Raw genomic sequence first — 21,856 nt, forward strand, 5'->3', positions numbered from 1 at the left:
CTTTGGCCAGAAGTGTAATCATTTAAGCATATGTGCAAAGTGGTTGTAACAAATCAGCTTTGGCCAGAAATTGAAACAATCACTTTAGTTATGCACTTGCTAAGTATGCCATCTATGAAAGAATTAAATCAGCTTTGGCCAGATATTAAAACATTCATGCTTATGATGCACACTTAGCATAGCTTTCGTAATACTTGAATGATAAGTAGATGTATCAAGTCAGCTTTGGCCAGAAATGATATATCAAAAACTCATTCAAGTTAAGCTATTCTGGTTTTGTAAAACATTACATTATCTGATTCTGATTAATTAACTAAGTAAATTACAAAACCATTTATTTAATAGCAAACCACCCATTTCTTTAGTTCACATTCAAACAACTTAAAATAATGAGATTGCGAGTCGCAACCACGATCTCGACTAATGACGTTACGGTTGCGAGTCGCAACCACGATCTCGACTAATGACGTTTTGGTTGCGAGTCGCAACTGCGGTTTCGACTAATCATGTTTTGGTTGCGAGTCGCAACCTCATGGTCTCGAGTAGTGACGTAATGGTTGCGAGTAGCAACCTCATGGTTGCGAGTGGTAGACCTTTTGCTCTCAAGTAGCAACCTCATGGTTGCGAGTAGCAACCTCATGGTTGCGAGTAGCAACCTCGTGATCTCGAGTAGCAATCTCATGGTCTCGAGTAGCAACCTCGTTAACAGCTGTTAATTGTGATATCATAACCGAAATTCGAAATCTAAGGGATTATGGGATATTATTTCCTGTTTTAAAGTGATCTAATTTTATCAACATATTTCGAAAATAATAACTGTTTATCTAATAACAGTTTCGAATAAAATTAAAAGATAAAATTAGATCAAACATGGAAAAAACACCCATTAATCCTAAATCATTCCAAATCATAACAGAATTTTCGAATTTTCACATGAACATGATGAACCCTAATCATAAAAAAATAAAATTCTGGAACCCGAAACCTGAATTTTAATAACTTTACTAAACAGATTTCGGCTAAAATTATAATCCAGTTAATTCGGTGAACAAACAATTAATCTTTTCATCGAAAATCATGATTTCGAGTCGATTCTTATGACTCGAAACCGGCTGTTAAGGTTTTAAAGGTTTTTAAAATTCCGTTTTCCAAGTTTCAATCCCAGAATTATGGATACGAAAACAGAACTGACTAATCAACATATGCTCTGATACCACATGTTGGTTCAGTTCTGTTTGTGCATGAAGGAAAACAAATAAATCATACCTGTCACAGCAGATAGTGCAGAGGAGAATCCTGTGAGAGAGTTCGACATGCCTGTCATCTTGATCTGGTTCCTCCTTAGGGTGCTGACTGATGATGGGGACTTAGAAACCGAAAAGGGTATCGGTTATGGAGAGGAGGTTTCGTGATGATGTTATGGCTTATGGGGGTGTGTGAATTGTGTAACTGAGTAACCCTTAAACCTCCACATAACTCTCCTTATATAAGCACCCAGGAGGAAACCTAATTAGTTACTAAGGGTAATATGGTCCATCAACAATTACCAACTAATTAATAATAGGTTCTAATATATTTTGATCTCTATAATGTAAATGATTAAGATGGCTATAGATTAAATATTAAACATAATATATTTAATCTTACAAGATGAACCAAATTTTGAATCATTCTTCTTCAATATCTCAGGTTGTTGTTGGTAAGGTATGAAGCCGATAATGATGCAGATCTTGCCACCGTCTATCAGTTTTGTAAGTTGATTTCTAACCTTTAGGTTAATGATCGATGGTGGTTCTCTTCCTCGATTGCACAACCAGTAGCATATCGGTTAGTCCCTAACTTTTTGGTTTTGATGTAGTGGTTTCGTCTTTAAAGATGCTTTTTATCAAGGTTCTTGCGATTTGGTTTGATTTCGTCTGCGCCATTCTCTTCGATTGCTGATTCAGTTGTTGGTCGTATGTGTGAATTCTGTTTGCTATCTATTTATGCGGTGTTATTGTTTGGTGCCTGATTTTTCCACTGTTTGTGTTGATATTTTGTTGGATTTTTTGAATTATTTTCAGTTTTTTATATTGTGGTTGTTTGCTGAAGTGAAGCAGTCGGGTCCCAAGTTGTGGGTTTTTCAGATAGAATGATGTGTGGTGATGGCACCATTTTTCTGTGTGGTTGCTCGCTCCTCAAGCGGGCCCTTAAAACTAAGACCCGAGAGTTGAGTCACACGTAGGACGAAATCATTCAACCTTGATCGTACTAAGCGGAATGTAACAAACAATTGGCTTCTACCTTATGTGAAACCGAACGCCGAGCATTCTTCTATTGTTCTTGCTTTGTAAGCCCCGGCCGCAACGCGGCGGGGGGTTAAACCTAGTTAATGAAAAAAAGCAACGAGAGAAAAGAAAATGATTAAAATAATTCTTTTTGTTTTCCATCTAAAATGAAAATATCGGAGATGTTTCATAGATAAGTTAGGGTTCCCTGCACTTCAACTCAGGTATCTCCTCTTTAAATTTGATTAATTAATTATTTGATTTACGAGTTGTTTTCTGTCTTCTGCATTTGTTATTTATATCCTTCGTCCTATAATTTGATAATTTTCATGATTCACCAAACAGGCATATGTTAGAAAAGCCCCAAACATGAGTTTATGTTAATCAAAAGAAAAAGATAACCAAGTTTTAGGCTTAGGGGGTGGGTGTTTGGATGTGTTATTATGTGACATTAAATATATTACAGATATGAATTAAGGCTGTTGGAGGAGATGGTTTTGATGTAATTCTTAATTCTTTTGTTTGAACTTGTTATAATCACTTTGATGGTGTTGAGTGTTTCCAGATTACGTATTAAACAAGTAATATATATAATAATAATAAAACAAGGGTAATAAGTTTATAGAGATAGTTTAATTCATCATTTCTGTTATTTATAAGTGAATCATAAACAAACGTAGATTACTCTCAAAGTAACAACACTATGAACTGATACAGTTTTCTTGTGCCAACACTCCAACTATAAATTTGAATGGGTATATGAAAATGGTTTAATCTCGTCACATGGAAACCCGATTAAGAAGCATAGCCACACCAATGTATGAACTTTTTCTTTGAATCGTCACTTGTTATCTTGTATTTGGCGGCCTATAGTCTCTGTGTGAGTAGTAAAACTAATTCATCTTAAATCGATTTTCACAGTTTCAGTGTCGGTCGGTCCAACAAAAACACCGTGAGATGAAAGCTAAACGTCTGTCTAAAGTTCAACGTTCGTCTAGAGCTCAGCGAGTGGATAGAATCACTACGCTTCCACAAACCATAATAGAAATCATCCTATGTCTTTTACCTATTGAAGAAGCAGCAAGAACAAGTATCCTCTCAAGGGAATGGAGGTTCAAATGGACCACAATTCCTAAACTCGTGTTTCTCGAGGACACTGTGAAAATGTCAACTGAAAAGTGGCATTTGTCTAATCGGAAGAAAATATCTGAATTAGAACGTGAAAGGAGAGAGAAGGAAATGAGGTGTAAACTTTTCTATGCTATACACCAAGTTTTGTTACAGCGCCAAGCTACAATACAGGAGTTCACCATTTCGATATATCCGGATGAGACCTGTTTTGAAATTGATCAAATACTACTTCATTTGTCAAGGAACCATACTCTCAAGAGATTAACACTCGACTTTTTGGGTTGCAACTCGTATCGTTTACCCTTGTGTGTCTTCTCGTTGCATCATTTGACAGACCTACATCTTGAACATTGTTATGTCGACCCTAAACCAATATTCAACGGACTTGGTAGCCTAGTACGCTTAACCTTAAACGAAACATGGATCTCTAAAAAACCTCTTCTACATCTTTTATCTGGTTGTCCATCACTTAAGAGCTTGTGTGTAAGTAAGTTCATGCTTGTATATTCATTCTCATGGGCTTTCGAAATTTATCTGAATATTTTAAGTTGACGCAGGTTAAGCTTGAAAATCAAATTCACGAGAATCGAAATCCCAGCATTATGAAGCTATTTAAGTGTTTAACTCACATTGAACATTTGACTACTTGGGGTTATATCACTAGGGTATTATTTATCCACATCATATATAATTCAAAAATAATAATAATAATAATAATAATAATAATAATAATAATAATAATAATAATAATAATAATAATAATAATAACAAAGCTTTGGTTTTTAACCGAATAACCATTGTTTTGGTCTATGGTTGAAGTAGATAGTTCAAGACTGGATGCCAGAGCTTCCCCCCTCACTGATCCATCTCAAATACTTTTGTATCGAAGAATTGTGTTTTGGTCCTAGTAATGGATTTGCTTTTCTTGGTGTTTTGCTCAAATGCTCCCCGAACTTGGAGAAAATTACGCTAGAGGTAAATGGTATAACCGTATAAGTCTATCATGTATTCTATTTGTTTTGATTATGATGCCTCTTGTTGTAGATTGAAACAGATGATGGCTATAATGAGATAGAGTCGGATAATAGGGAAGAAAAATTTTCCCTTATATTGGAAAAATACTCGGATGTTTGGCTGGAGCATCTGAGTGAATTGGAGATTCTATATTACAGAAACGTTAAGCTTGAGTTGGATTTACTGAAGTTCATCTTGGCCAGGTCACCTAATCTGAAGAAGGTGAAATTCCGAACCTGGATGTTTGGTTCGAGGGAAGATTTGAAGATGCTAAGAACTCTCTTACGCCCTCCACGTGCAAGACTGATAGAATTTATTTTTGTCTAGAACTAGTGTTGATGGTCTTGTTTTTCTTTATTGAAAATGTACCTGATGTTAAAAGAGTTGGAAACATTTTCTTGGACTCATTTGGTTGCAGTAACAATAATACGATGCTTGTATTTCCTAGACTTTGGTTAAGCTAATTGATAACAGAAACACGTTTCTTAATCTGTTCATAGTCGAATCTCACAGAACATTTAAAGCTTGATATATGAGTTTGCCTGTCGAGCCAAGAAGTTAAAACAACCATCTTGAAAAGTCACAAGCCCCCCATACTTCACTCCTGCCGGTGTACACATACCTCTTATACCGGGTATAGCAGAGCTTTACGGGCCTTCCTTCTTACTGTTTTTGATGTCTTCTGTACTTGCATTTTCATCAAACTTTCGCTTACATCTTTTGGTCAAGGCCTGAACTTCACACACCCTCCTTAGCTCCTTAAATCAATCAGTTGCTGCAAAGTTGGAAACCGTTAATGATGTGTTAGGAAGATAGCAGGACATTCTACATGCTAGAAAACCTATCCGTACATGATATTTTTTTTAACTACAAAAGTGATAAGGACTAGAGTTTGTCTTTACAAGTCAATTTGATTAGTCTTTAGCTACCAACTGGTAAGATATTTTTACTGTCACAGACAAAAAATACTAATAAAATAAAATTAGAAGAGCATGCTGCAATCAACTATTAGCAATAACAATTTTGTATTTGGGATTCCAATTTGGGTTGTCAACATCAAAACTTAAAAGTTCCAATAAATGAAAATATGAAATAAATGCTGCTGAAAGTTTAACCCAGAAAATGTGTTATTTGTAGCAGATGTACATTAATGATCTCCGATAGTAATGGTAGTATTGGAACTTTGTACACCTTGTATTAAAAAAAAGCGCAAGACGTTCCAAGGTGTTTAGGTCCCAAAAACAAAGGTTTGAGGCACTAGACGCCTTGGTGTTAAAAACCGTGTCTAAGGCACACTCAAGCGCAAGCGCTTATAACTGCTTGAGGTGAGGGGTGTACAAAAATGCGCAGGTAAAAAAGGCTCAAGATGCATGCATGCATGCATGAGGCACGCCTCTTGTACATGACCAAATTGTGGATCGGGAGGTTGTACATATAGCTTTTTAGGTTCTACGCAGATTTCTTTTAGGTTGTACAGATTTCTTTTTAGGTTCTACGCAGAAACATAAGAAAAATTATATAAATACCTTGCACCTCACTACGTGATGCGTGAGAGTGGGCCTTACGCCTTGGCTCTACTAACTATTGCCTCGGTGCGCCCTGCGCCTTCTAAAACAAAGCTAGACGCAAGACGAAAGCTTCACATACGCGAGGTAATGGCTTCACGTACACGAGACGTCATATGTATCATATAATATTTGAAAATTAATTGTAGCTAATATTTACCACATTTTTAGTCCTTGAATACCTAACAGTAGAATAGTGAAAAGAATTACTCAAAAATCTATACTATATAATAAAATAAACCAATTTTGGGACACTTGTCATCATATTAGGCCATCTCTTATAGATAATTATTATTTTAATTTAATCTCTTCTAATTAATTATAAATAACCCTTCTACTAAATATTATTTAATTTAATATATTATATTATAGATAACCCTTCTATTAAATATTATTAATTTAATATCTTATGAATAATTATTATTTAATTTAATCTCCTTCTCTTATATAGCTCACCGATATCTAAACTCTTGTGGGTTTAATGAGGTAATATTATATAGGTTAACAAAATCCTTTCTATGGCAGCGATAATAAGGACCAAATAAATCTATTTCGTGAAGGAGATATCATACTTCATGCATATCTATTAATTTAACATTTATATCTATCATGTAAAATCCACAACATCCATAACAATCATCTATTTATTAGATTTTATTTTAAAAATTATTTAAAGAAGACAAACTATCAACTCATATTTATGTTTACCTTAAATATAAAAACCTCATGTAAAACGTAGACATGACAAACCTAATTAATTTTATTGAAATTCAAATATATATCTATAAACTATTTATTAGTTATATTTGAACGTTTTGTTTAGTTTGGTATCAATTAAATTTTATGAAACTTAAAATAAAATTAACTAATATAATTTATTATTTATATATTTACGGAGTTTTAAATAAAGTGTTCAATTTATTGAGACTTCGTTAACAAATTTTGCAACAACAGAATAATCTATGTTTATCACGAAAACCAAACTTTGTATTAATATATTAAATATTTTTATTTTCACTATACAAAATTACATTTACTCGACCCACGTAACACATGAGGTTTTTTAAGATATAACTTTTTATTATTTGACATATAAAATTAGATTTATTCAATTCGTACAATACACGGGTTTTTTAAGGATATATTTTTTTTATTATTTAGTACAGAAAATTACATTTATTTAAACCGTGTAATGCACATATTTTTAAAGATGTAATTTTTTTATTGTTTGGTATATAAAGTTAAATTTATTCAACCCGTGAAATAAATGACGTTTTTTAAAGATGTATTATTTTATTATTTGGTAAACAATATTACATTTATTCAACCCGTACAATATGGTTCTTATGGATATAATTTTTTTTATTTAATATATAAAATTATATGTATTCAACCGGTACATATGAGGTTTTTAAAGATATATTGTTTTATTATTTAACATATAAAATTTATTTATTCAACCCCGTGTAATGCACGGGGTTATAACCTAGTGAGAACTATATAGCCTCCTTATCCATTGCATTTTACGAAACCTTTCATCATCATAATACTCACTAAATCCAACCGACATCAAAATTAAGGTAGGGTCTAAGAAGGTAGAATGTAAACAATCTTCCCTCTAGAGGCTGCTTCCAGTGAGACTCCTGGCTCGATAGTTTCTTTGTATCAAGCCTTTGACATAAGGCAAATAACACCCAGCAATTGAGACAAATGTCGATTAGTGCATGTACCCCTTTGTCTTCCAGCTATCAACGCCACCACATGATGTGTGATTAATCATCTCCCATTTTAACGTTATTTTCACGAAATTAGTAAAATAATGTTAAACTTGTGCACTTTCACTTTTGCCCCCACCCTCGAGCGCCCACACACGTATACACATACCGCAAGCGGGACGTCGCATTACGAAACATTTGATTGGTTTAATCATCCTCTTTTAGTGTAACGTGTTTTTTATTAAGATATAAGTGTGATTTGTTTATAACTTTTTTATTTACTAAAGAGTAAATTGTCATTTTCGTCCATAAGATTTGGGCAGTTTTGTGATTTTCGTCCAATTTTTTCTTTAAGTTAACCAAAAAGACATAAATACCCCTTACTTAACGAAGAAAAATTGATGAAGTTAATGAGGTGGATGAAAATGGCAAGGTTTCAAACTTTTTGGATCTAGATGCGAAAAATAAACCTTTAGACAAAAGTTGTAAAACTGACCAAACCTCAAGGACGAAAATGGCATTTTACTCTTTACTAAATGTGAGAGACATACATATTTATCTACTATAATAAAAGAAACCAATTTTTGGACACGTGTCATTCATTGAAGGTATCATCAAATTTATATTTATCTTATATTAACTAAATAAATAATAAATTAATATTAAATCTTATCATACTTTAATAAAATGTTATTCTCAAATCTAAATTGTTAATTTAATATTTTTTTAAAACAAATACCTCTCTTTCCTACTTATCTTATATTAAAGGGAAATTGGTCTGTAATAATCCAACCTAGACCTTATTGGCCATTAATAATCCCACCTCAGAATATTCCATCCATCAGTCCTACCTTTCACCTATTTTTCCTACAATGGTCCCCCATTAAAAAAACTTAACGGAGTTAAACTTTTTTCTAAATTACAAACATATTTTTTAGGGCTTTTGATTAGAACGACGATACGAGTCCATTAATGTAAAACTTGCCTCGAAATGGTGCTCCAAACGATGAAAACAGCGCTTCAATTCGGGTGTTTTAATTTCCAATTAACCAAAATCAAGTCACTTGGAGCACCATTTCGAAGTAAGTTTTACATCAATGGACTCGTATCATCGTTCTGATCAAAAGCCCTAAAAAATCTGTTTGTAATTTGGAAAAAAGCTTAACTCCGTTAAGTTTTTTTAACAGGAGACCATTGTAGGAAAAATAGGTGAAAGGTGGGACTGGTGGGGGAATATTCTGAGGTGGGATTATTAATGGCCAATAAGGTCTAGATGGGATTATTACAGATCAATTCCCCTATATCAAATATATAAATAATAAATTAATATTAAATGTTATCCTAATTTATTAAAAATTTATTTGGTATACAAAATTATATTTATTCAACTCGTGTAAAACGCAGTGTTTTTAAAATAATTTTTTTATTATTTACTATACAAAGTTACATTTATATAACCTGTGTAATACACGGGTTTTTTAAGGATATAATTTTTTTATTATTTGGTAGATTTTTCAACCCAACTATACACAGGTTTTTTAAAGATACGACATTTTTAGTATTTAATAAACAAAATTACATTTGATTAATTGGTGTAATACACATGGTTTTTAAAGATATAACTCTTTTTAGATCTATTCAACACGTGTAATATACGGGGTTTGTAAGGATGCAACTTTTTTATTATTGGTAGATTTATTCAACCCGATTATACACGGGTTTTTTAAAGATACGACGTTTTTAGTATTCAGTATACAAAATTACATTTATTTAATCTGTGTAATACGCATGGTTTTTAAAAATATAATTTTTTTTTATTATTTGATATATAAAATTTTATTTATTTAACTCGTACAATATACGGGGTTTATAGAGATATAACTTTTTATTATTTAATTTTAATATATAAAATTGCATTTATTCAACCCGTGTAATACACGGGGTTCTAACCTAGTTTAACAATATAGAAAACATGAGTTGGCCTCTTTATGAGATTTTTTCTTATTGTACAATACAAAAGCTCTATGTCCAACCAAACAAACTCAATGTACAAACAGTTAAGGCCTATGTACAATCAAAAAGCACAAAAACAAAACAAAAAAAATCAGAAAAAAATCTACATTGAATCAGATCATGAAAAAATCTGGCTTTTCCTTAGGCAACTGGGGGCGGAACAAAATCAACGCGTGATAGCACAAAATCAACGCATGATAGCATAAAATAACCGCAACGCCACTCTTTGTTCAACGCATGATACAATAACGAAAACCCGATTTCGTTATTTTTTTAACGGCGTGATGGTTTTTTTTGTGAGGGTAATTGTTGGGTGTGGTGGTCAAGGTTTAAAAAAACGGAAACGAGTTTCGAGGCGTTTTCCCTTCGCCTCACGAGGCGTAAGCCTCGAGGCGAACCAAGGCGTAAGCCCGAGGCGGAGTTAAAAAATAAATATAAATATTATATATCATATAAAAATAGTAATACTAACTAAATTCATCATCAAATTCATCAAAATAATCAAAAACACACATAAAATAGACATAAACTGCTTGAAATTGACACAAAAACTCAAAAATATCAAAAACCACTGAGGCGCACCGGAGGCGCAGCCTTTTTAGCGCCTCAGCCCCTCCGAGGCGCACATACAGTATAAAGCCCCTGAGGCGCGCCTCAGAATCGTTTTTTGGCCGTTTCGCCTTGAGGCGCGCCTCGAGGCGCACGCCTCAACCGTTTTTTAAAACCATGGTGGTGGTGAGTGATGACCACCGCCACTAAAAAAGGTTGTGAGTGATGGAAAAATGGTTGCTGACATGGCGGAACATGATTGGATATTGTGAGTGATGGAATTCTATCACTAGTGACCACCCCCACCCCCCTTAGCGCATCACACAACCCCTCAAACAAAAAGCACTCAACGCCTCAGCTGCCAAAGCACCACTCCGGACAGCTTCATTGGAAAGCTTCGCCTCCCCTTAGCCGAAGCGCGACTCAAGCCTGGCGCCAAAGGCACGCTTTTTAATACCAAGTTTCTACATGATAAAATACATGTGTTTTAAGGTCCTTGGAAATAAATAAGAGTAGCATAATGATGCAATAACCCGGATCAAGGGGAATACAATATGTACTATTAGGCCAGGGGTGTGGTATACCGTCCCTGGCCACATCATTGTCATTAGCGCCCTATAACGCCCCACACCCATCCCGTGCCCGCCATAAAGGGGGCGCTATCCAAACTCCGCCATTGCAGTAACGATCGTTAAAGGGAAAAGCAGGTGGGGCTCATTCTTTTCAACCAATCAAATCTTTTTCTCCTTGTTTTTTTTTTGTATTTTGTTTAATAGAGGACTTTAAACCATTGCATGCAAGTTAAAGGGAGGGGCTTTAAACCATTGCATGCAAGTTAAAGCACCCTATGTGACATGGCGCTGATGTGGATCTGATGTGACGTAATAAAGCCCATAGGGGCTTTAAAACACACCCCTTAGCCTTAGACTAGTTATATAATTACCACATACCAGGGCCGTCTCTGAAAATCCAAAAAAAAAAAAAAAAAAATTGGCCCCGTGCGAGATATAAAATTTGGGCCTTATTCGCAAACCTTAATTTAACATAAACCCATCAATCATTCAATCAAATATATAAAAACGAAAACCCATAATACAACCATGATTGTTATGAAATAGACTAGTTATTCTCTATCACACATCTCCCTATTTGATAGAATTCTAGTGTACATGGTATTAGAAAAATGTCTTCTAAATTTATCCAAGGGGCCCTTAACAACATCCATATCTCTTTTTGGACCTTTGGTAACCAATTCTTTAATCATGTCATTACTTAGCCCGTCCCAATTTTTAGGATCAAAAATATCAATATCCGGAACGGGATTAACATCATCTTCACACATAGTAGCTTCTTCATCTACGGTAGCATTAACATTATCTTCACCCACGTTAGCTTCTTCATCTACGTTCATATTGTCTTCACCCACATTATCTTCATCTACATTAAAACAAGAATTTCGAGTTTCTTTTGAAAAAAACTTGTGTATTCGGTTTTGTTTTACTTCGTCCGCCTTTCTTTTTCCTTCCTCTAGCTTCCTCCTCTTACATTTTTGATGGCTGGATATGTGTTTGTATTTAGGAACAGAGGCATAATTTCTAAACATTAAAGAAAAACATTCACTCAATCACACGAAGTCTAAACATACATAGTACATTTAAAGTATTAAACATCAAAAGAGTTTCAACAAGATTTTTCACTTCCATAAAGATTCAAAATCAAACCCTTACCACATTAACTAAACAAAACTTACTAAACATTAGCATTTAGGGCCCTAAACATATGAATAATGAAATCACACAATAAGAATAAAGGTTCTAAAATAAAAGAAGAATCTCAAGAATTTTATACCTTAATCTCAAGATTATTCACCAACAAAACCCTGAAATCGCCCTTTGAAACCCCTCCTGCATCGATGATGATGATATCCTTGTTTCCTCACTCGATTTCGAAGTAACAATATCCACTTCCACTCCTATGCGGCTCTGCTGACTGCTGAGATGATGATGAAAGAACCCAGCGAGCGTGACCGACGTTCTGACTTCCCCAGCGACCAGGTTATAATTTTGAATTAAGTTAAATTTTTTGCCACTTGGGGCCTTGGCCTATTAGTGATAATTAAGCACAGATTGGCCATTGGGCCTATTGCCCAATCTCATTCTCGTATCTGATATGTGTGTGCACACTTATAAGTTATAACACAGGCCCATTTAAATTCTTTTTTGTTATACACATGCCCTGGATATATTTTATTTTATTTTATTTCCATCCTATAAATAAGCAACCAATTGTTGCTTTGTGTTGTTGTAATATATGCATAGTGAGTTTTTCAAAAAAGTTTTGGCATTTTTCATTTTTAGCTTGAAGGTTTTTATGTTTTACATTTTAGTCCTTTTGACTTTTTTACCTTTAACCCAAAACTTTTCATCTTTAACAATTTAACCCTAACATTTTTTTTTCAACTTCCTAACCCCATAATTTTCATCTTTCGCAAGTTTTTCGTTTTACGTTTCGTTTTAAATTTTGCGAGTTAACACGCCGCAACGTGCATGTGGGGTTCAACGTTTTTTTGGCTGTGCTTTCCCGTTTGACAGGCCCGTCGCAACGCGTCAATTTTTCCTGTTTGATAGATTCGTAGCAATATGCGGGTCATAAATCGATTTAGTTGTTTTTTTCTACGTTTCTACGTTTCGGTCTAATTTCTTCACATTAACACGCCACAACGAGCGTGTGTGGTTCAACGTTTTTACGACCTTTTCTGATGCTGGTGGTCGTTATCAGTGGTGTGGTATTGGTATTGGTGCTATTTGGAACGGTTTTACGAAGGTCTTTAATATATCAAGTTTTTTTTTTTTTTTACTAATAATTTGTTTCGAGTTTACCCTATACTTTCTTTACTTAAAAAACAAATTATTTACGTGCATATTTTTATGTACGTGTCGGTATAAATTTGATTTGCTCTACGTTTTGACGTAAACTTTTTTCGAAAGCGAGTTAGCTCAAATATAATACATTTTCTTTAAAAAAAACCATTTACGTGCATATTTTAATGTACGTTTTAGTATAAATTAGAGTTAGTCTACGATTCAACGTAAGTTTTTTGGGAAACGAGTCATGTCAAATATAATATTTTCGTGCTTATATTATGGATGTTTCGGAATTTTGTTTCGAATCGAGGGGAGTCAAATTGTGGTTTCATCTTTTTCTTTTTTCAAAAGCTCTAATTAATCTCTTTTGATTTTACGTGTCAATTTTTTCTTTTATACCCATTACGTTTCCAATGTACGATTTGGGTCACATACACGTGTTAGTTTTTTCTTTTATATTCGTTACGTTTTCTATGTACGAGTCAGGTCACACATAATACGTTATGATTGTACATTATAAACTCGATTTACTTTACTCTTTGATCCATTCGCAATGTTTATATAAGTTATATAGAGTTCACTTGGATACGTTGGAACGTGTGTTTTCATATGGTTAACTTATCGCATAACGTTTGGACTAATTGATTCGATGTTTATAATATACCCGCGCCGCAACGCGCGCGGGTGTTATTCCTAGTTACTATAAATAAGCAACAAAAATATGCAATACAACTTGTATTTTGTGCTTTGGGACTTTTTCAAAAAAAAAGTTGATTTTTTACTTTTAATCCAAAGGTTTTTACCTTTTTCCAATTTTAACCCTACATAATTTGTTTTTTTAACTTTAACCTAAAACTTTTCATTATTTGCAGTATAACTTCACAACTTTTGTCACTTATACTTTTCATCTTTCGCAAATTTTCATTTTACGTATAGTTCTAAATTTTTCGAGTTAATACGACGCAACGTACGACTGTGGTTCAACTTTTTTATGTTTTGTTTCAAATTTTGCAAGTTAACACGGCGCAACGTGCATTGTGGTTCAACGTTTTTACCTCTATTTTTCCTTGTTTGACAGCTTCGTCACAACACGCAGATCCTAGGTCGAGTCAGTGCTGGTGGTCGATGACGGTTGTGTGGCATTATTTGACACCGTTTTACGCCCCGTCGCAACGCGATGTGTGCTTTGGGGGTTTCTCAAAGAAAAAAAAATTATGCATATGGTTGTTATAACCTTGGCTTTGGGGGTTTTAAAAAAAAATGATTTTTTTTACATTTCACGCAAAAGTATTTGATAAATTACTTTTAACCCAAAACTATTTGTTTTTTTACTTTTAACCCAAAACTTTTTATCTTTTGCAATTTATCCTCACAACTTTTTTTACTTTCAACTTTGGTCATTTATAGTTTTCATTTTTCGCAAATTTTTCGCTTTATGCTTGGTTCTAAATTTTGTGACTTAACACATCGCAGCGTGCGTCTTTGGTTTAACGTTTTTACGTTTCGTTCTAAATTTTGCGAGTTAACACGACGCAACATGCGTGTGTGGGTGAACGTTTTTACATCGTCTATTTTTCCCGTTTGACAGGTTTAACATAATGTGCGGGTCCTAGATCGACTTATTTATAACTAAAGAATCCCCGCCGCATTGCGCCGGGTCGCAATTCTAGTTTATAAGAAGATACAATTTTTTAAATATATATATATATAATTTAAAAAAAAAATCCGAGCCCTGTGTTGGTTTGGGCCCTGAGCACAGGGCCACCCTGCACTTGCTCAGGGCCGGCCCTGCCACATACAGAGATCACTAGGTAATTCTATTATACCCACAATCAATGTAAGTTTCGCCTAAAACCACACATCACGCCTCATCAACCATTGGAAACACTTGCAAAACAACATGCATTTCTTAAACCTATTCGCCGCATACGATTTGCACGTATAGATGACACGTCTCGTTCTTTTATTAATAATCGATTACAACTTGTTACATAAATTCCATTATATATATAACCTAAACAAAAAACCTATTTTGACTCAAATTATGATTAAAAAACTAACAAGTATCATAATGAGTGGATAACAAGTATGTATGATATATGTATAACACAATGTATAAAAAGATCAAGTTTTATTATGATTCAAGTCTCGGATTACAAAGCTTGGAAATGAAAGACGAATACAATAGAATACAAGTTTTCCATAAATAGAAATACAAATAAACTTTCTAAATAAGGAAATTTATAAAAAGCGAAGCGTTACAACATTAAAGTTTCCCAAACCGAAAACTATAAAGAAAACACCGTTAGAGAAGGGAAACTGGAACAAAATGTATTGAAGACGTTTAAATGGTGCTACGAGAGCGTCAACAGGTGAAGCAATGATTGTGATGGCAAATAATAATAATAATAGAGTTATCAGGGTGTTCGATCTGATGTCACAAGACATCAAGATCCTCTATTACAACGACATTTTCTATCACTTGGAGGATATGGAGCAAGCATTGAAGTTTCAACGTGTTGAACATATCTACTTTGCTTTTGATATTCATGCAGGGGAGTGGTTGAAAGACTAACTAGAAGTAATGCAGACGAATACCGAAGACGTCCGTCTATTGTCAATAGGGAGTCTATTAGAGCATATTCGATGACAACAACTTGGAAAACGTCTTGTTTTGGGTTTGTTACATAATGTGTAATGCATCTATAATACCAAGATTGTGCTTAAACGAGTTTAGATTGTTTTTGTTGACCTAGCGCAGAGGGGAATGTCTCTACGCTAGGGCCCAAGCCTATATAAACCAGCACCTTGTTTATTTTAACGGTTCTTTCCGTATTGTACACACGGAGTGTTGTCTAATTCATTCCAAACTAGTTTATTTACATCGTGTGTTGTTCGATTACATCTCTCCCTGTTCATAATGGATTCCGCATAGTGTTTCACGCATGGTTGTTTCGTCTTCTTGACCGATCCTATCTGAGTGGTTTTTACAGAAAAATCACCAACTTTCAGACCTACAAAAATCGAAGCCAAATTCTAAACCATAATCGGGTATATCGGGTTAACTCGAATCCACCTTACCTCCATCAGAATACCGAACCAATCAATATAGATCAGGTTCGGGTTATTACTTGTGCGAGTTCAAGTCAATCCGGTAACGATTTAATCGACCTCACATATATTAATTCGGTTCAGGTTTCAGGTTCTAAAAAAACTCCCCCCGTACATAAAAGAAAACTTCCAAAACTCACAAGCTTAATGATAAAACCAATAAACAAAACGACGTCGTCCTTCATATCCATATAGATAAGATTTGTCTTTTCTCCCACCCCACTCCCGCCTCGTCACCATCACCCCTCTCCAGGCTGCAACCAACCACTGACCTCATCTCACCCATTAAATATTTATATATTAATATTAATTAATTGTTTATATAATTTTCAACCCAATCCCACCTTTGGCTGACCCAACAAAAGTATCTCTCCCGATTTATTCCCAAAAGCAACCGACTTTAGGAGCTGTGGGCCCCTTCCCTATCTGTTTCTTGATAATCTTTTTATTATTATAACTTCACCGGCATAATAATATTAAGCTTGGCTTCCGGGATCTTTATATAAACTAATCACCCGTTGGTTACCTTATGTGGCGGTGCAGTTGTTTTGATGTGAATTTGAGTTGAGTTGGGTTGGATATGGATCGTTCGATGGCGGCTGCTAGTTCTGCTATGGATTTGCCGATCATGCACGATAGTGACCGCTATGATTTGGTTAAAGATATCGGGTCGGGTAATTTTGGAGTTGCTAGACTTATGAGAGATAAACAGACTAAAGAGCTTGTTGCTGTTAAGTATATTGAAAGAGGTGAAAAGGTCAGTTTGGTTTCTTGGAGATGAATGATGTTCTTGAATCTCAGATTATAATAATAATAATAATAACAATTTTTTTGTGGGTTAGATAGATAGATGAATATGGTAGTTGGGGTTGATGGGATTTGATTGATTGGATCAATATCTGTTTTGGGTGTTGTTGTTCAAACTTTGCAATTCTGGGAAGTTCTGTTATCTCTGTGTTTGGGTTAGCTTATTTAAGTTAATAGTTTCTATTTATGGATCTTTGACTTTTATAGTCAACTAAATTTATCCATGTTAATTTAAAAAAAAATTGGAAATTAGGGCAAAATTAAATGATGAAATTTGGGATTTGTTGAATTTCTGAAATTAGAACATTATTTTTTTTTGTCAAAGTTTGGTTCTTGTGAAAATTTTGTGAAAATCTTGGACATGAGTTTCTGTTTTAGGGTTTATGTTAATATTGAGAAATTTTAATTAGGGTTTTTTGGATTATTGTTTAATGAGGAGAGATTTGGTTACAGATAGATGAGAATGTTCAAAGAGAAATCATTAATCACAGGTCTTTAAGGCATCCTAACATAGTTAGGTTCAGAGAGGTAAAGTTCTTTTTGTTTTATTTTTCTTGAATATTATCTTTAATGGCTAATTAGTCTGCAAATTAGTAAATAACTTATTGTTCTTGTCTTTTTAACACTTTACAGCTCATCTTGACACCAACCCATTTGGCCATTGTGATGGAATATGCATCCGGTGGGGAACTGTTTGATCGAATTTGCAACGCGGGCCGATTCAATGAGGATGAGGTTGTTGTTGTTTTGTCAATATAGTTGCTGTTGTTTCTTTCTTTCTTGCGAATGCTTACTTTTGTCGATTCTTACAGGCCCGGTTCTTCTTTCAACAACTAATTTCTGGAGTCAGCTATTGTCACTCTATGGTATTTGAAACTTCTTATCCCAATATTCTCTTTTTTTCATGTTTTTTGTGAGTTATTTTTAGCTGGATTATTTATTTATTTATTTTTTTGTTTTTCATGATTAAAGCAAGTTTGTCACCGTGATTTGAAGCTAGAGAACACGTTGTTGGACGGAAGTCCTGCTCCTCGTTTGAAGATTTGTGATTTTGGATATTCCAAGGTAGTTTTCTTTATAATTTACATTATCACATTATTGGTCAAAGTTCATATAGGTTTGACTTTTCTCTATGTTGTATTGCAGTCTTCAGTGCTGCATTCACAGCCAAAGTCTACGGTTGGTACACCAGCATACATAGCTCCTGAAGTGTTGCTTAGGCAAGAGTATGATGGAAAGGTCGGCTCGTTTATCTATTCTTATATGTTTCTTGATCCATATAAGATGTCGGGTCAAACTTTTAATCTCCTGAAGTGTGTGGTAAACTAAATTCCACTCATAATTTTTGTTTTCAGATTGCAGATGTGTGGTCGTGTGGTGTGACATTATACGTCATGCTTGTCGGTGGCTACCCTTTCGAAGACCCTAACGAACCAAAAGATTTTCGGAAGACAATTCATGTATGGTGTAAACATATTCACATCTACAATTCATAATGCTAAAATGTATGATATTAAATTATTAATATAGTAGTTGTGATTTACAGAGAATTCTTCATGTCCAGTATTCGATTCCAGAAAACATCCAGATATCCCCGGAATGTCGGCACCTCATCTCGAGAATATTTGTTGGAGACCCTGCACAGGTTAGTCATGTAAAAAGTTCACATTTTTTATCAACCAGTCTATGTGCTAACGATGTTGTACATTTCAACAGAGAATCACGATGGCAGAGATAAAGCAACACGAGTGGTTTCTAAAGAACCTCCCCGCTAATCTAATGGATGAAGATAACATGATGAACAGCCAGTTCGAAGAGCCTGATCAACCGATGCAGAGTGTGGATGCCATCATGCAGATAATATCCGAAGCCACCATTCCACCCGCTGGCCTTTACGATCTCGACATGATGGATGATGATCTGGATGATTTCGACTCTGACCCTGATGAACTTGATATTGATAGTAGCGGTGAGATCATATATGCCATATGATGGTCCGGTATCAATATACAAGTTGTTGTAGAATCATGTGGGTTGTGGTTAGATATCGAGATGGGAGTCGGGTTGTGGTTTTTGTATCAGGTCGGGTCTTTTTTTTTCATGAACGGTATCGCGGAATCTAGGATTTTTATCGCGGATTTGGTCTTTGATCTGTCGTGGAAAATGGGTCTGGCCTTTTTTGTATCACTACCGGAGTTGGAATTGAAATTTGTACACCTATTGTTGTTTCTGGATCTTGTGAACCCCTTTTTTGTGTAACAGAATATGCCCATTCTGGAGCTATATACAATTTTTAATGTAAATAGCGCATAAGCGAACTAAAAAGTTGGGGCCCTTTTAGAGTTTTTTATATAATTGTTTCTCTTTTACCCGGACTTGGAAGGGACAACAATAAAATAGTTGACGGAGTATTAAAAAATAGTATATATGCATAGCACATAAACACAATTATAGTATCTAACTAATCAACTAAATCAACTTCACAAAACCTTGGAAAATCAACCAAAATTCAATGTTTAACTTGATGAAGTCCTGATCTAATCAAATGTAAATGCAAATTTTTGCAAACAAGTATGAAAAACTGGATATTACACGTTATAACAATCACAAGCTGATTACGTCAGCATTTAATAGTTGTTAAGAGTGGTTGGCCAAAAGTGGCGGCCACTTTTGGGTTTTTTTTTTTTTTTTTTTTTTTTTTTTTTTTTTTTTTTTCATTTTCATGTAATAGTTATTTATAGGTGATGCCAAATTATAATTTTATCCAGGTGTAAAATTACGATTTCGCCCTTGATTCAAAATAAAATTTTGATTTTGCCCCTGCTTAAATTTACGACTTTGCCCTCAGTTAAAAAATACAATTTTACCCCTAGTTCAAAATAAAATTATTGTTTTGCCCTCAGCTAGAGTCCTGCCAAATTACGATTTCGTTCCCAGTTTAAAATAACGATTTTGCCCCCAGCTAAAAATTACGATTCTGCCCGCAGCTAAAATATTACGATTTTGCCCCCATTTCAAAATAAAAAAAAATGGTTTTGCCCTCAGTTCAAAATATTATTTTGCGTCCATTTTAAAATTACGACTTTACCTCCGCTAAAAATTGCAATCTTGCCATCGTTTTTTTCCTTTGGCAAAACCATGGTAGTGTTTTATTTTACTTTGTTGACTTAATTTTGTTTTTATCCATGCCAAATTGCTGCGTAGCACACGCTAATTGGTAGTCACAACTTATTGTTTTGCCCTCAACTCTAAATTACACGCTTTTCATCGTTTTAGTTATTTTTTTTTATCATAACTATGGTATTGTTTTTCTTTAATTGGTTAACTTGATTTATCTTTTTTATGTCGTGTTATAGGTAGCATGTATAACTAACCGACATAAAGGCGTACATGTTATTAACCTAAGAAATACTCGATTTAGCGCCCCGCAACGCGGGCGGCGCATAAGTTTAGCTGCCTAACACTGGGTCATTATTCAAAAAAAAATTACATTTTTGCCCTGAGCCCAAAATTACGGTCTCATCATCGTTTTTTTTTTTTTCATTGCAAAATTATAGTAGTCTTTTTTTTAATTGATTGATAATTATTCGGCTATCGCCCCGCAACGCGGGCAGAGCATCTACTAGTTACAACTACAAAAGAGAGTTTGGCTATCTTTCAAATGATAAATTAATCGCTATTTCTTCAACTGCAAGTCATTAAATCTTAAAAGGAATTTTGGGGCCTTTGGAGGTGGAGGTCCTAAGCGGTTGCCTTACTTTTATACACTATAGGACCGACCCTACTTGCGGGCCTAATCGAGCCCATTATTTATAACAAATATGTATGCGAATATGGGTAAATGCCATAAAAAACCAACATACTTTCTATTTCTTTCTCCTAAATGTCCCTCTACTTTGTTTGCACTTAAAAAACCATCATATTTTCTTTTTTGTCCCATAAAATTCCCTTAACAACTTTTTGTACATAAAAAACCAACATATTTTTTACTCTTTTAACATACAATACAAGTCCCTTAAATGTTGAATTTCAACAAAAAAAAAAAATCTATTAATAATGATCGGATGAAATAAGAAATATCTGACAAATTATATTACACTTGCAAAAAAAAAATCATTTGTTTACAACTTTTTAGCGATTTTAAATTTATACATACCATTTTCTATATTTTTTATGTTAGTTTATTTTGAATTATGTCATCCACACTCTTGTATTTTTATTTTTTTTATTTTCAGAATAATATTTATTGTTATCAATTAATTAAATTTAAAATGGAAAAGAAAAGCGAAATATTGAAGAGAATTTGGTTTGCCATATATTCAATTTAAAACATTAATTCATCTCTCTCATGCACTATTAATAAGTAAAAAAACATTCACAATTTTGTTCAAATTTAACATTTTGAGGGACTTAACTTTTATGTACAAAAAGTTGTTAAGGGACTTTTACGAGACAAAAAATAAAGTATGTTGGTTTTTATTTTAATGACATTTGCCTGTACGAATATGGACTCACTTTTGGGTTGACCCGGTCAAGGTCAACTTTATATTATAATGGTTATTATATTTTAATTTTAAATTAAAATATAATAACCATTATAATACTTATGAAGACTAAAGCAAGAAAACAGGTGTATTGCATTGTTCTGTGGTCCACATGAGGAATTGCTGGAAAATTTCATTTGTGATTCTGTTTGGGGTGGCTGGAATATTGAAAAAGGTTATTTAATACTTATGAGGTCTGGATTTTAATATAGTTGGTAGAATATTTGATGAAAGTTGCTTGATGTTGGTTTTGAGTTTTTATTATTATTAGATATT

The 21,856-nt window shown here is 34.0% G+C and overlaps 2 protein-coding genes across 4 annotated transcripts; both read left to right on the plus strand.

The window, feature by feature from the left end:
* Positions 1-2,384: 2,384 nt before the first annotated feature.
* Positions 2,385-4,861, plus strand: LOC110908204 (F-box/FBD/LRR-repeat protein At1g13570). Of its 3 annotated transcripts, none has more exons than XM_022153111.2 (5): positions 2,385-2,491; positions 3,189-3,881; positions 3,947-4,063; positions 4,221-4,373; positions 4,443-4,861. In XM_022153111.2, exons 2-5 carry the CDS (start codon positions 3,225-3,227, stop codon positions 4,737-4,739), a joined length of 1,224 nt encoding a protein of 407 aa, XP_022008803.1. In that variant the 5' UTR covers positions 2,385-2,491; positions 3,189-3,224; the 3' UTR covers positions 4,740-4,861. The 3 variants fall into 3 exon arrangements, with proteins under 3 accessions (XP_022008803.1, XP_022008805.1, XP_022008804.1); XM_022153113.2 differs by having other exon boundaries at positions 3,956-4,063; XM_022153112.2 differs by lacking the exon at positions 2,385-2,491 and adding an exon at positions 2,534-3,085.
* Positions 4,862-16,576: 11,715 nt separating this feature from the next.
* LOC110908206 (serine/threonine-protein kinase SRK2E) lies at positions 16,577-19,339 on the plus strand. The gene is made up of 9 exons (XM_022153114.2): positions 16,577-16,986; positions 17,490-17,564; positions 17,670-17,771; positions 17,849-17,902; positions 18,009-18,101; positions 18,183-18,275; positions 18,392-18,496; positions 18,583-18,681; positions 18,753-19,339. The coding sequence occupies exons 1-9, from the start codon at positions 16,810-16,812 to the stop codon at positions 19,026-19,028; spliced, it is 1,074 nt and encodes a 357-aa protein (XP_022008806.1). The 5' UTR covers positions 16,577-16,809; the 3' UTR covers positions 19,029-19,339.
* The last annotated feature ends 2,517 nt before the right edge of the window (positions 19,340-21,856 follow it).

Source organism: Helianthus annuus, chromosome 9 (assembly GCF_002127325.2).
Source record: "Helianthus annuus cultivar XRQ/B chromosome 9, HanXRQr2.0-SUNRISE, whole genome shotgun sequence".
NCBI classification, from domain to species: domain Eukaryota; kingdom Viridiplantae; phylum Streptophyta; class Magnoliopsida; order Asterales; family Asteraceae; genus Helianthus; species Helianthus annuus.

Bases quoted from the DNA above. Each gene is read 5' to 3' on its own strand.
- LOC110908206 (XM_022153114.2), top strand. From the start codon at position 16,810: ATGGATCGTTCGATGGCGGCTGCTAGTTCTGCTATGGATTTGCCGATC. The intron at 17,565-17,669 runs GTAAAGTTCTTT...AACACTTTACAG, and splicing joins ACATAGTTAGGTTCAGAGAG to CTCATCTTGACACCAACCCA. The intron at 18,276-18,391 runs GTCGGCTCGTTT...TTTTGTTTTCAG, and splicing joins GGCAAGAGTATGATGGAAAG to ATTGCAGATGTGTGGTCGTG.
- LOC110908204 (XM_022153111.2), top strand. From the start codon at position 3,225: ATGAAAGCTAAACGTCTGTCTAAAGTTCAACGTTCGTCTAGAGCTCAG. The intron at 3,882-3,946 runs GTAAGTAAGTTC...GAATATTTTAAG, and splicing joins CATCACTTAAGAGCTTGTGT to TTGACGCAGGTTAAGCTTGA. The intron at 4,374-4,442 runs GTAAATGGTATA...CTCTTGTTGTAG, and splicing joins TGGAGAAAATTACGCTAGAG to ATTGAAACAGATGATGGCTA.